Source organism: Perna viridis, chromosome 7 (genome assembly GCF_037379345.1).
Source record: "Perna viridis isolate PV_CMFRI_1.1 ecotype Kerala chromosome 7, ASM3737934v1, whole genome shotgun sequence".
NCBI lineage: Eukaryota > Metazoa > Mollusca > Bivalvia > Mytilida > Mytilidae > Perna > Perna viridis.
In genome coordinates this window covers 1,495,059-1,511,461 of record NC_142451.1, presented here as the reverse complement: position 1 = coordinate 1,511,461, position 16,403 = coordinate 1,495,059, and the positions used below count along the sequence as shown (strand labels likewise).

Below are 16,403 nucleotides of genomic sequence, written 5' to 3'. Positions count from 1 at the left end.
CATTAACTTTTTCAATGACAGTGCTTTAGAAATCTGTTATTATGAGATCTTTATAATGGAATACTTGAAAAAAATATTTGATACCAGAAATTGTTAACTTTAATATGGTTTTAAGTAGGATTTGTTTAGTCAGCATGTTGATATAATGGGTTGGAATTTACCTGTCAATATTTATATTGAGATCAGTAGGAAGATCTATCACTATCTGGTACAAATATATAACTACCATATCTCTGATGTATTTTGTAGGGCATCCTGTATATATTTCTCTTTATTAGTTGGTATATATGTTTAGATGTATATTACACAACTGTGAAAGGAATCGTACAGTATATAAAGTGACAAATACTTTCTTCTTTTGTTGGTGTTTTAAATTGCTTATTGAGATGAAATTTGAATGTGTCTTTTTATCCACTTTTTGTTCAAATAGACCCAGAAAAGGTTTCGTGGTTTTATTTGATGAAGAAAATTAGGCTGAAGAATTTTCTCAGTATTTATAAGAGTTTGATCAAACTTATCTTTTGTATTAATCCTTGATAAACATTACTTTAACCCTGTGAAATTTTTTGGTATAAGTATTAAGATATGACCTATTTAGTTAGTGTGCAGAATATGTTGTTCTTAGAAGTTAGGTACTATTTGGTCTGACATTTATTTTCATCAGAACATGGATGTTGTTTTAACGTAGATCAAACATACTACAAGGCACATTCTTTTCTGTCATCTTGTAAAATCATACAGAAGTATGTATTTTCAATGAGCAAATAGTCTTTGAAAGGATGAAAAAAAAAGTTTTTAAATTTTTGGCATAAACCTATATATGGTAAAATGACAAACATTAATTAAATAAACCCTCTTTCAGGGTGGAGATAATTGGCAGAAATTGTAATTGGAATCTTGTTTTTTTTTAATATTAAAAGAAAAAAAAATTGGAGACCTTGAATTTTCTTTTTGATATTTGAAATAATATCAGATAAGTGTTTTTTATACAAATTTTTAAGAAATTTAATCTACCAGTTTTTAATGGTAAGCGAAACTGAAAATTCTGTACAAAATCTCTATAAAATGTTGTAAAAATCTCCTTTATTTAAGCTCAATTACCTTGAAATTAAGTTTTGTGATCTTTGTTTTCTATCTAAATATTTTATAGTGTGTTCTATTAAGGTCATCTTTGAGAACAAGGAGGAAAATCCATCTACTAAAGGTGTGACCTACCTTAAATGATCAAATGTAAGAAGAAGGTACATTCACCTCATTCAACTTTGTTGATATTATTGAAGGTAGAGGTTTACATTGCATTCATAAATATACAAATGTATCTCAGAATGTCAAATCTGGAGAGCAATTTCATGGTATAAGAATTAAATTTTGGGACATTCTTGAAATTTAATATTGCATCACGATGAATTTCTTTGGTTTTTTGCTAAATCACTAGTTCAAAGGTTTAAATTTACTTTAGTTTCAAAAGTGAAAGGTCCTGGACTGATAGTGTCAAATTAATAGTCCACTTAATGAAACCAAAAGTCCTCAATAAAATGTCAATAAAAAGAGTTGAAGGTCAGTGAATTACAATGTAGGTACCAGTACATAGAACTTCTAAGCTTGTAAAAGAAAAATGTGAAGTTCTGAACCTTGGACCAACTCTAATTATCCTTGTCTGGTTCTTGCTATTTTGGTCAATTTTTTCCAGCTGAAATAAAGTGACAAGTGTGGTAAATATCACTGATCATTGTTAGATATTTCTCTCTATTTGCTGAACAGTAGGTTCATGATTGTCATGATTTACAAGTACATGTAGCTACATGTAGAATAATCTTAGGACAGTTGTTTTAGTTATATTCTTAAGTTTTAATAACAAATGAATGAGAAGTTATGAGACATTCAGATCTGATAAGATGTTTTTTCTGACTTTGCCTTCAAGGTCTGTGTTGACATTTAAAGTATTATCTCTTGTCACAATTATTTTTCTGGTGACAGAATTTTTTTAAAAGATCGTCAAGGTTGGACCTTGGTTTCTGATCATTTTAGTGAAAGTTGTGTAACTATCACATCAAATAGAAAATCTGAGAAGTAATAAACACATTTCTAGCCCTAGAGTTGTTGTTGCAAGTCTCAACAGGCTTAGAAAATGATTCTAAGTAATTATGTATAAAACAATCAGATGAGCTCTTTGAAGGTGGATATAAATTCATGTACCACCTAAAAGTTTTTAAAAAAATTGTACATTTGACAAATGAACTGAAATAACAGCAGGCATTTCATGATAAAGCATATCGTAGTCTCACAAGTCCAGGCTATGTACTACTAGGTAGGGACTAAAATGATCTCCTTTGACTGCACTTACAGCATGGTTTACTGGGATAATAGTTGGCAGTCTAAGAGGATTACTGTTGCTGTTATATAATACCATCTGACAATAATACTTCAACAATGCTTAGTGATAATACAAAATATTTAAATAAGGCATCTTTTTATATGCATATTTTGTGTTGGGAAACTTAAAAAAAGATTTAAAATACATTAAGTGTACATATGATGGTGACGATAATGAAATATTGCATCGTGATCACTTAAGTTCGGTGTTAGATTTCCCAAATTGGGTGAATAGGTTTTGGAATATACCACTCAAAGGATGATCATGAGTAATTAAAATTTCAAATTTGTCTTTTGATAATATCTTTGATGGTATTTTATTAACCTGTTATGACAGAGTAGTATACCTTTAGTGATATTTAAATTAACTATTAGTAGATAGGACTACCTTTCTCTCTCTGAAGAGAACAGATGGATAAAGTTGGAGTTAATTCCTTGTCTAGAACTGACATTACAGGGTATTGTTTTATCTTTGTGGCCTATTGATATGACTAGGAGCCCTATCTTGTTTCTTATTTGTCAGTTTTTCTTGGTTTTCTGCCTGTAAATTCAATTTAAGGTCACAGGTGCTTTGGTTTATTCATCAAAATATATATATCATGCCTGAACCCATTAGTGGCGTATGTGTCAATATTTGAACAGTAAAATGGCCCACTGTACATAGCAGAAATTGTTAGATCTTTTTACTGACTTGTTTGGACCTTTTATTGCAGTTTTTAAGTGTTTGTATTGAAAAGTATAATTCAAAGGTGTAAGAAAGAAGAAATATATAACAGTAATACACTTGTCCAATTTGTTTTATCAAGTTGAGATAATTATAAATAAATGTCCAAAGTTTAAATTACATATCTTTTTGACTTTCAGGCATGAACAGCATAGATAAAATATAAATTGGATATGCTTAAAAAACTTGACACTTGTAATTAGGGTTAAACCATGATGTTGTGGAGGTATAGCAGGTTGTTAACCTGTATGTATGGATGACTTTGTCAGATAATGATGACAGGATCATCCAATCAACCATTGGTTCTGATTAATTAATGACATTGTTTAACCAGTCATGTCATTTGATTATAAAATGATATAAGAAGTCTTTGTTAGTTAAATTTAGCAAAGTACCATTTAATAATACAAAAATAAGTACAAGTTATAGTTTCATATACTAGTAAATGATGTTTTTATATCAAGTTTGTTCAAGGAAAAACTAGTGGACTTGAAAATTAGAATGTGTCTTGGTGTCAGATGGGATTTTCATTTGTTAAAAGTAATATTTTCAAGGACAATTTACCATGAAAAGCACAAAAATTGATGTGAAAGGACTTTATTGAGCTGTTAAATACAGACATTAAAATGACCATTAGGACTGTAAGGTAACAGTTGAGTGTATAAATAAACCATAAATCACACGAAGGACTATTAAATTTAAGGTGACCAATGACAGTCCCTTACACAGCCTGTGTGATCAAATTTGTTCAGTTGTGTGTATGACAACATATAAATGATGAAAAGATTGAATATTTTTGCTTGGAGATAAATGTTTTTAATATTTTGTGTAGGCCTGTGATCTTTAAATGACACATTTCTCCACGTACAATGAATAAATATCAATAATAACTTAGTGACATTGCACCTTTCTACATTATATAATCATCTTGATTGTGATAATAATATATTGCTTGTAACATATGCAGTGACTTGAATGATAATTCATGTTACAAGTTGAGGAATTTTCTAGGACTTTGCATAATTAATTTGATTGTATGTGGTGACTTGAGTGGTGATCATTCAACCCAGATTTGGTTAGCTAACATAACCATTACCTTGAGGAATACTAGCCATGTGATGTTAACTTGTGTTTAAAAAATATAAATTCAAATTAGCATATTGATGCCTTGCAAATAAAGAGAAATATAATCGTACGGAAATACAATACTCAGTTTAAACAAACTTGTACAAAGCAGTGTCCTGTGTAAGGTTCTCAGGATTACTATACGTGATACTAACGTAGTCTTGTGTCACAAAGTATTCTTATTAAATACTTTGGGCATATCTCCAAGATATTGTCGTTAAATGTGATCGGGTTCGATTGGTGATGATCTAAAATATCAGCTTATTGATTCTTAGGATTTTCTGTGTGCTTTTGACAAATACTGGAATTGACCCAACGTTGAAATTAGGCCTGAAGCATGGGCACCTTATGTAAATGTTTAATCTAGGTGATACCTTAAAGTTAAATTACCCTTGTACAACGGTAAATACAAGGTGAAAGTCATTCTTAATATTGAAATTATCACTTACAGAGGAATTTAATCCAAAACATTTTTTCACAGTGTTAAAAAAGAGTTAAATGAAAAGTTAAAGATCATGTTCCTGCTGATCTTTGAATGGATTTAGTGACTTCAGAAATGAATAGAAATTAATTCTTCTATTTATGAAATGTCATGTGGAATCCTCTGGTGTCAAAAAAGGTGCTTTGTATTTACTTGGATTTTTATTAGATATTTGAATTTACTTTAATTAGCATGTGACCTACAACTATAATGTTAGTTTACAAACATTGAATGGGATGTCAAAGGTGTTTAATTCAAAGTGAAAATAAGATGTTTTGAGAAAATAAAAGTTTGTTTACCATCTACCTCCAAATTCTGGTGCTTATACTTCTGGTCTCAGGTTACAGAGAGTGCCTCTATAAAATTGTGTTGTGTTGTATGTACATAGAAGATGCATAGGAAAGTTTCTAAACCAGTTTAAAATCTGAAGTTTATTTATGAAGTTATGAGCTCTAGTTCTGATAAGGATACATTTCACTTGGAAGTTCCGAATGGTGAAGTAGAAGGAGAGTTATGGTCGTCACCATTGATGCACTATACTTCTCCATTTGATGATTATAAGGATTTATTTGATGAAATAGATCAGGAAAATGATGTGTTTACATTCCCCGACATTCCTACCCAGCAAATGGACAAGTTAACAGAATGTAAGTCTTTTGCTACATTTCCTTAATAAGGACTGTTAAAGATTAAATATCTGGAACTTGTTATTAGTTTTGCAGAGCTGCAACTTTTTTTTCAAAAATAAAATAAAAAATAACTTTAAAGAATATGGTTTTTAGTAAGTTCTTTTCAATTTTCAGTATAATTCAATCAGTGTTAGTATGACTTATACTTTTTATTTCTTTTTAAATCTTCTAGTAAATTTTTGATCCGGTCTTGTTTATTTATTATTATCACATGATTAATTGCTTTGTGATATCAAGTTCAAGATCAATTTCAAAATTATCAACAATTAATTTATGAATGTATCATGTTTTTGATTAATTTTTGTTGCCATTATCTAATATTGTCAATTTCTGATGTTAGTCCACTATTTGCCAAGTTGTCTGCAGCGCATGCACTTGGTTGGAAATGAATGATTTCTCCCTAATTTCAATGTTGGTCATTAATGAGTCTATGCGTAGTTATTTGACTTTTTAGTTTAATTTGAAGGAGTGTCATTGTTCTGTTACTGTGGATTTTATTACTTTTGTTGTCCGGGCCTTTCAGAGCATACTTAATGATGTGTTTACACTAATTGAAGACCTTTTGGTGGTCTCTGTAAGTATATACTATTTTATAGGTGTTATACGATGATGAATTTGTTGTGTTTCACCTTATCTGTTCCTTTTTCTATTATATGTCTTAATTTTCATTGGACAGCCTGGACAGAGTCCTGGATGTGATTCTAATGTGCTTCACTTCCTTATAGTGTAATAATAAATCAGTATGCATGTGGCTTAAAATTCTCCTCAAGAAATTACAGACCTTTGTAACAAGTTGCCCCATTAAAATTCATTTTGGAATGTGTCCTGTGTTGTTGCAAAGTAACATTAAAATTCATGTTGGGCCATTTGTCTAGTTTGATTAATAACACCATGCATCATATGGGGACTAGTTGTAAAAAATAATGTCACTTTACAAGGCATGGTGTAAAAATAGCTAATTTGACACTGTACAAACTTTCTTCAAATCATGGCATGATAGGGATACATGTACATGTAATCAGTAAACATGACATCTCTGTAACTAAATAGATATACAATGAACCATTTACAAGTTTTTAGTTGAATGAAGAAATTTTTAAAATTGAAAATTGACAAAGACTGATAGAATGAAGTTACTAGGACCTGCCCATCATTGTAAGGGAAGATGTTATCTGTTTATAATGGTGACTGTTGCTTTTTGACATTATTCTGATAGTCAGAGGAGAATCTTCCTGTATAGGTTTTTATTTAGGGAAGATGTACTAGGTATTTTTATAAGGAATTGAAGTTTATGGTATGACTAGACAAAATGTATTATTGTGTTAAAAGAGGGGGGAGGGTAACCATATTTATAGGATTGGTGATGTCATTTTGAATAAGCAGAATCTTGATAATTTGAAGTGATGCAGACTTAAAAAGCTTAAAGGTATTATTTACTGAAGAGGGAAAAACTATCTTCAAAGTCCAATTAATATGTTATTGCAATATTTATGATACCAGAAAAGATATTGAGTCTAAAGTGACAAAAATCAGTAAGTTTGCTTTCTGGTTATGACTTTACAGAAGGGCTTTGGTTTTTACAGGTAGTTAAAAGTGAACATTTTATTGTGGGTTTTAAATGTGCTTTGGTGTCAAGTTCTATCAAATTCTTGTGGTTTTGTACTAAAAACTCCTTTCTTCAAGGCTAAATGAATTTGTCTTATATAAAGTTACAAAATATAAAGTTTTTTACAAAAGATGATGTCTTTCTGCAGGAAAAATGAGTGAAATATATCCCTCAAGGCTCTCAAATGTCCCACACTTAAAGCAGTTGACATTAACAATCATGTCAACATTGGTCTACATGCAAATCTCATGTCAGACAGAGCAAAATCTGATTTTAATCTTTTTGATATTGTTTTGATGCACCAATTTATACTGGGTTATCAGTAATGTGTGAACAACTATGTATACTGGATGTGTTTGTTTTTTTGTTTCATCTTTTACTCATTTTGTATTGGCAAGCTGTATTGCAATGTTCTCCCCATAATTTTGAAGAAGCATAATGCTTACTGGTATAGCTCAAATAATGCTTTTCAAATTTATACATATACAGATAAGTATAATGTCAGTATGACAAACAGATCTTAGTTTGTCTGTAACTATTGTAGAATTACAATGAAACCACTGCATCATCCCTTATCCTTTGGTGACAACCTGTTGTCTGTCAAGTCCAGTAATCGATGATAATACTATAGACTAACTAACAGAATGTTACCTTTTATGTAAAATTTGTTGTATGCTTTTTTCTTCTGTGAATGAGAGAAGATATGCAGCATGTGGAGTCATTCAGACAGAGTTAACAAGGAATCCATTCAATGTATAATTTTAATGTTGTTTTACAACAATAATACTCCAATTGTTCAGAGTAAAAGTTAAACCTTTATAAAGAAAAGCTGTTTAATTAGGCAAAGAAATCTTGTAACAATTATAACTTAGTATATTTAATAAATTACATTTGTTGCCTTAAATAGATGAATTGTAGAACATTGTGATTATATAATGACTTAATAGGTAAACTGTTATGGTGCCTGTGCACTTATGGGTGGTCCTGGATTTTTTTATTTTGGCAAGTCTATTACTAGAATGTCTGGCGTCTGTGGACTTAAAATTGGCCTCTTTTTTTAGTGTTGTTGCCAAAAACTTTTGTAAAGAACAAGTTCACAACTCATCATGAAAACTTATGTTTCGCCTGTGTAGTAGGACTTCATGAAATGCAACACATTAAACTGCTGCACAAGACTCACCAAAGAACATTTGTCTTAAGTGAATATAAATATGTAAACAGGCCAGTGACTAGTTACATTGACATAGTAAGCCTTTTTAAACTGTAGATGTTAAATTTACTGGTAGGTACAGTCAGATGAATTGATACAAAATAATAATTCTTGAATAAATGTGAACTAATTCGTTATTAAACAGGTCCTACATATTTGATAGGATCATACATTCCTTGTTTAAACCTTAGCTTTGGTCATCTTCTAAGATCAACCATGTTTCTATTTCATGTATAATAATATTTAAATCCTGTGTCAACATTCTCTATAATAACTTTATCTTAATGTTTCTATAGTAAATCGCTTGTAAATTATGCTTGGTGTTAGTCCAAACTATTCTATGTTTGTCAACATTTTGGAATGTAGGACACCCAATTACTAATGTATTGACTTAGTCTAGATTTATCTCCATTTCTTTCGGTCATATTCTGTATTTCTACATCAGAGACTTGTCACTGTACAAAAGAGTAGCCAAGAGAGTGTTAAGTTTGTGATAAGAGACTCTTACTGATGGACCCAACCTGTCCTTTAGTGCTCTGGAAAAAAAGGTGTCTGCGTCAACCAACTTACAGATGTATTAGAAATTCAGAAATTTTTGTCATGACTTAATTCTGCAAAAAATGTAACCGACATTAATTGCAGTAGTTATGACTATCATTATCTAATTTTTAACTGATGTGAGACTTTTGTCAAAATCAAGGTTTCAACTTAAATCACAAAATCACAATAATTAATGCATTACCTCTGAATGTAAAAGAATTTATAGCCCTTGTTGTGCTGCGCCCAGATTTATCTGGGCTTGGCCATAATCCCTCTTTATTGCTTCTGGCAGTGTAAATCTTCATCTAGAAAAGCACAATTGTTTCCATCTGCAAGTAGCGTGATTGTGCTTTAAAATGAGGCTATTTTATGTAGAGTTTGTTAAAAAAAAAAATGATGATTTGGGAGCTGAAAAAAGAGGTCATGAGTTTCCACTGCCTAAAATAGTGAAATTTTTTAGGAGTAGGGTTCATTTCTTCACCCCTTGTCGCGGCAAAATAATCTATAGTGCTTTATTTTGCTTGGAATTTAAATAAGAATAATGTCTCTCACCACCATAACTATGTCCACACCTTGTTTTAACTACTTCTGGCCAAAAATTTGTTAAAAAAAAAAAAAAATCCTCATTTTTTCACAGGATTTATCGACCAGGGGACTCCTGACCTCCCACTAGTGACTGTAACGAACCTTATATGGCTTCATTGGCCTCCACAGGGTATAAGTTGTGGGGTAAATATCCTTCAGTTCCTGTCTTGCTCCAAAAATGGCCAAACATGAACACAAATGACCATTTTCGAGTGAAAGACCAATTTTACCCTGTCAGCCCACGTCTTAAACTTATATATAACAATCAGTACACTTATATGTAACAATCAGTACCATTGTGCAACTAATTTGCTTAAGTTTGAGGTGATAATGTTTAGACCATATTTTAGAATCATAATTCTGTATTATAAGATGTTACTGTTTTTAAAGCATATTGACATTCTGGACTCATTCCAGTTCTGTTCCACTCCACTTCTTGTTTATACTACGTGTAGTTGTCTTAATTAATAATTGTGAATTAACATGAATAAGCTTAGACATTTGTTTGTGCTTTAAAAAAAATGACATAAAAATAAATCATTTAACAAAGCATTGTAGTAAAGCTTTGATTCCTTTGGTTATCACAGAACAATACATGGTGTACAATGATAGACTTTAAGAAAAGGATTAAAGTTCTTGGTTTAATAACTGAATGGTATTGTAGGATCAGTTGATTCTATCATAATATTAACTCATGAAGAATAATGCACATTTACAGAGCCAGAACATGTAACAATACTTGTAGCAGATCACGTAGTACAATTGAGAGATCAGATTGTTGTTGTCTTCAAACTGTTACATTATAAAAATTTGTCATGTTTTCGTTTGTACAATTGACTGCACATAAAGTGCATATACTGCAAGGTCAATAACAAAAATATTTGGATTGGAATTAAAGAATGTTATTTGTAAGCATCTAGTGTAGATGTGCTTAATGTTTATCATATGTACAGTTAGTAGTCCTGAATATCTATCATGTATGCAGTTAATTAAATAGAAGACCCTTGTGACATTTTATTATGTTTTTAGGAGATTAGAATCAGTAGACAGTTTTTCATAACATTTATAACAGTGTCCATATAGAAATGAATACAAGTAGAGTAAAAGTGTCTACAGTATTCCAGTTCTCTGGAAACAAACTTAATGTCATTTCTGTATTGGAGACTTAAATAATCAATGGACATCAAAGTGTAACAAATTTCAGGATCCAATGAAGATTTCCTCAAACCTTTAAAATCTATTTCTACATATAAAAGTAGTTTTACAGTACCTTAGGCAAAGTAGATATACATTCTTGGTTGTCAGGCCCTCTATTCTATTTTTGTTCTTCTTCATTATTTGTTTTAAATTGCCATATCAGTAAAATAAAAATACTATAGTACCTCCATCATAATTTTTTGTTTTTGCTGTGGTGATTGTTAAGAGAAATGTCTCTCATTAGTTTAGATGGCCTAAGAACCAAGGAATTAACTTTGAATGGCCTTAGTATTATCTGTGACCAGTAAAGGATCAGTGGTTTATCTTAATGTGTATACATTTCTCTTGTTACTACTTAATGTTCCAGTAGTAGTATTCTTCTGTTTGGGTAACAAGAAATGTACTTATGGCCTAGTAAGTTAGAAGGTGTATAAAATTTCACCCCCGAAAAAAAAACAGGGAATGGGATTGGATTACAGTTATATATGGTACAAACTATAATTCCGATATTAGGTGATTTTATATATTTTTTTTCTACACCGAAGCAAGTGTGGTAATAAAACTTTCCATAAATTATAAATCGAAAACCTTGTGAATTATATTTTAAACTACCTCAAGTTGTGAATTCAGCTTTCAAAACTTAAAGAGTTGTAAAATATAAAGTGAGAATGATCCTTGTGTATTAATACAATAAAAAGCCACAGGAATGAATGATAATGTATGATATTTAGGTTTGTATTAAGGCCAAGTGGGGATAATCAGTAGTGTTTAAACCTCTATTTCTTTATCACTAGATCTCAGTAGGTCATTCTTATTGGTGTTCTATTTTTTGTCTGCTTTGTCATAGTTCCAGTATTGAAGTAATTATTATTGTCCATACATAGAGCAGTTTCTATTATATATGGAAGCTTTACTGTCAGTCTTAATTTACCATTTTTATAACAGTTATACAATGTTGCATTTCACCATTTCTGTTCCTTTTTCTCTTAATATATCTCTCTGGTTCTAGGATGTATCTGAAGTAACAAGTACATCGCTCCTTGGGTTATTGGGAAATGTGTTAAAAGACTGAAAGGCTTAATTTTGAAATAAAAAAAGACTGTGACACATTGATTTATTTTTTGTTATAATAGATCACCAGAGAAAACACGAGAACATCTTTACTATAATGTTTGGAAAAATCAGTGCAATATAAAAAAAATATCAATAGTTAATAAGATGTAATGGTTCAGCATGAACTTGGATATGTCCCAAAGACTTCACAACTATTCCTATACCTGATTTTATGGTTTGAATTTATCTTCGGTAAGTGGTAATAAAACCTTTAATTATTGAACTGAAAATGTCACTAACCCATGGTTTCTGTACAAATAGACACCAAAGAAGATCATTTAATGGCTAGTAATGAAATATGTAAATTAGATATTTTAACTAAGTTCAAATTTAATGTTGTAATATGAGAATTATGTTATGAATTTCTATTCAGGATGTTTTCAGTCCAATTTTGGTCACAGTTTTTGCTGAACAGTATTTTTTGTGCCAATATTTAGTGATATCACAAAATCTGAAATTCCATTTTGATATGAACTCTATTTCCCAATGTAAATGTATGTATTTATTTCTAATATTCAGGCTGGTTTTATTATAAGTTGTTATTAAACTTGGCATAAATTACTTAAAATCCAAACTAATGAAAAAAAGTGTAGCAAATATCATGTTGGTGTATTTGATGTGCAGTTGATGGGTATAAAACACAAGTGTATAACTGGTTTTGTGATTGACATACGTCTAATTGGCTTCTACACATCTTACAGATTCTATTTTGAACATCTGGCAGAATATTGTCTAATTAATATAACTCTTGTTTTAGGAGATACACATGCTATACTGTTCAGATCAGTGAGGGTAGGGAGGGGTATGGCATTAGATAAAAGGGGGGAAGTCACCTTCTGTTAAGTTTAGAATGGAGGTAGCATGTCTATTTTTCAGTTTTTTATTATTGTTGAGCTCAATGAATAGATTTACATGGTGATTAGCATGTCTGTCACATGACAATGAAGGAACCAAACAAATGCATAGCTTTTTACCATTGGTTAAGAACCATATAATTTCCATTTACCTCCTTTTCCACTTCAAAAATTTACATCATGAAGATATTTTTGGCAGCAAGATCAAATTTTGATTTTTCTTTGATGCTAAGACATCAATTTTGATTGGAAAAAAATACACATCCTAATGAAAGAACAACTGAAAAGCATTTTTCATAAAAGACATCCAACCATTTTGATATAATGATTTGATGTTGAAATACGTAACCTGCTGCCCTGTTATAATGTTGTCTAAATTCTGATAAAATGATTTCATCTCAACAGCTGATCCTTTGTAAAGGATATGGAGGTTAATGTTTATCAGACAGCTTCTCAAAAGACTCAGCTACAACACAGAAATAATTTGAGATGTCTATGAATATGATTTGATATGGAAAATGTAATCATAGATAATCAGAAGTTGTTGATGAGTCTGGAGCATTCCATTTAGCTGTACATATGTATTTCTGAAGAAGTGTTGATTTATAAAGAAAATGAAAAGTTCTGTCAGTGATACCAGCCTAAGTCCAGCAGGCATTCTATGTCCTAGTGGTGTTGACATTTGTCCATTCCCTGCACAGATATGATTGACACAATTAAATATTTGCTTGGTGTACACCTGGCCACAGATAACTATTAAAATGTCTTGTCAGCTGATGCTGCAGTAATCCATTACTGTAGATTCCTTCTCTTTGTCTGTCTGTATAGGAGAATTTGCTGTGAGGAGCTCTCAAGGAAGTTGTGTTATAACTTTGAGATCTCTTTGTTTGCCCTTATATCAAAGTAACATGCGAGATGTTAAACTCTTGAATAGTTGTTAATCGTTAGTTTTTGCAGAGTCATTCTTTTTATTGCTTTGTTTTAGTTTAAATGTTATTATTGTGATGATCTACTGGTTATAACTCAGAGGATCAGTATAATTATTGTGATGATTCTACTGGTTATAACTTAGAGGATCAGTATAATTAGCAGTTGTTGATTGTTAGCTGAAGTGATAGCTCTGGAATGACATAGTTGATAGAGCTGGTGTGACTTAGTGATTGTGTTAGAATTACATAGTTTATTGAGCTGATATACCTTGGATTGTTGTGCTATTTACCTGAAAAAATGTCTGTTCTTCTTAAATGTTTTCTTTGATTTTGTTCAATGTTCAGGCTCGCAGTATGACTTGTTACTGATGAGGCTGTTATATAATTGAGGGATATACTTGTTATACGGAGGAACATTTCTTTTGATATTTGTTTTGTTGACCTGTAAACAGAATTTAGTGAATGTTTTCTGTTCTGCACTTAAAAGTTACTTTAATTATTTTTAAACAGAAGGAAATGAGCTTTATCAAAAGTGAAGATAATGGTGGTATCTATTTCATAATATGCTGCAAAATAGGTTTTACCTCAGGATTGTCTGTTAGCACCAGGGATTTTGTAAATCTTTGATTAAAACTTGGAGTTAAATATATGTTGGATTAACCACATCTCTATTTCATTATATAAGAAGTATAGATGTTCTAACTTTGATGACTTGGCAGATTTCAATACAGTTCTTACCCTGAGGATATTTATGTTTAGTTAATGAAAATTCCATATCATCACAGAGAAAGCTAGTTAAACATATGGCATCTACCTAAAACTATGTTATGTTTGGCAGATATGCGAGGATACTATTATTTATAGAAAATTGGATTCAATGTAAAAATGTGACAATTAAAACTGTGATTTGAAGGTGACTGTAAAATATGAGTACTATCAAGGACAAATTGATACAGAAATATAAAACCTTGGTGTCTAAAAAAGGTAGTGTACATAAACGGGAAGGGTATTTATAGGGGGAGAGGGTGGGTATGAACACTGTCAAGTATAAAATGGTGAAGCAGTATATAAGACTTTGGTACTTTTAAGAGGTTGGAGGTAGAGGGGATGCAGTCAAGAGGTACATTTATTGGTTTGGACAGGTGACTTGAAATTGTATGAAGTATATCATAGGAAAGAAAGGGTAAATCAAGATGAAGATTATCAATGTTGATAGTGAATCTGTGGAAAGTAAGGAGCTATAGTTTAGAGAGAGAGGTGTGGCTGTATGGTGTCTGTCAACACAGGCAGCTTAACTCACTATGAAAAGGAAACAGGGTTTGGTTGAGACAGCTTAGGTGTTTTATTGTTTAACTTCTAAGACAGTTTTTACTGTTTTTTTCACTGGTTTAAGTGAAATATGGATTATTTTATTTATTTGTCAGTATTTGTTTGATATTTATTACTTATTTCACTGACTTGGAAGAAGAAATTTACATAAGCATGAAAAAGTTTGCTCAAATATCTTTACCTTGCTTGAATATCTGTAGAAGTAATACAATTAAACATTGAGATTTGTTGTACCATCTGTCAGATTATTACATGTTTTACCCCTGAAGACATGTGGATGTAATTATAACAATCCAACTAATTACAGCACACTAAATAATTACAAAGGGGAGACCACTCTAATCACAAAGAAATTACTGTTTACTTCCTGTGTGTAAACTAGAGTAAACATCTCTTTTAAAGTTCCTACCCTTAATTTTACTCATATTTCTTTATACTATTTTTACAGACCATTTTTGCCACATAAAACAGCATTTTTGTACATTTAAAATACGGGAAATTATAATTATCGCTGATTTAATGCAGTTAACTAATAAACACAACTCGAAAGTTAGATAATTCAGAGATAATAAAAATTTAGAAGTACATTTGTGCAAAGACAAAAGCATGTTAGGGTTTCTACTTTGTTAGGGGAACCCATTTTGGCCACTTATTTATTGAAAATTAAATGTTCTATTTCGAAAGTAAATCAATGAAAAATTAAATGAAAAAAGAATAATTCAAGGGTATAAACTAATCTTAAAATCACAAGATAAAATCAATGAATCAATCTACAAAATCAAGTCTGAAACTACTATCTAATTTTATTATTTAATCAGGGTAATTTGTTCCAAATTAAGAAATAATAAGCAAAATCAGACCAGTAAGTACAGTTGCATAGTTCATCTTCTACATGTATTTTGAAGAGGAACATAGTAGCATTAGCCCAAAAAGAGGGTGGCGTAAATGAGAACCTGTTCCCTCAACCCTCTGTACAATTTCTGTTTTCTCTAACAAATAAATGGTCTTATTACACGAGAGATGTGTAACATAAGTATAAACTTAACAGTTTAAAGATTCACTGTCTGCATGAATGACATGACATGGCTCCAGTCTAGTATAAAATAAGATTCACTGTCTGCAAGAATGACATGACATGGCTCCAGTCTAGTATAAAATAATAGGCTCGTTGATTTTGTCTTAAATAACTTTAAAACTTGAAAAATTCAATTGAGTGAGCAGTAGTCTATAAAACTATTTTATTGATTGAATATGTCTTTGTTTTTAAATGGTTGATAGTATTTCCTTTCTATTTTTAGCTCCAAGTAGTCGAGGTGGTGATGATGAAACAGATTTTGCCCGTCCAACTTCTACTAAAGTACTTCAGGCCAAACGTGTTAATTCATCAACTTCTGGTTCTAGTTCAACATTCAGAAAGAGTAGTCTCCCTGCAAAGTCTTCTTCAGGTATGGAGGAACATACTGTTATTATTATTGTAGATGGTCTTTGTCTGTGAATTAGATTTGAAGTTCTAAGAGTAAGTTGGTTCCTGTTTAACATAGTACCTGCTACACATTTTAAAATTTATAAATTCAAATAAGGAATCCTTATTTTTTTTTTTTAAATAAACAATTGATACATGTAATGCTCATAAAATTATTTAATAAAA

The 16,403-nt window shown here is 30.9% G+C and overlaps 1 protein-coding gene across 12 annotated transcripts in view; it reads left to right on the top strand.

The window, feature by feature from the left end:
* LOC148610894 (CLIP-associating protein 1-B-like) overlaps positions 1–16,403 on the top strand; it is a 75,343-nt gene that overhangs the window by 24,783 nt on the left and 34,157 nt on the right. For all 12 annotated transcript variants that reach the window (XM_088590772.1, XM_088590773.1, XM_088590763.1 and 9 more), the window contains one exon: positions 16,054–16,200. In XM_088590772.1, the coding sequence (XP_088446898.1) occupies positions 16,054–16,200 (147 nt within the window). The remainder of the gene's footprint in view (positions 1–16,053; positions 16,201–16,403) is intronic.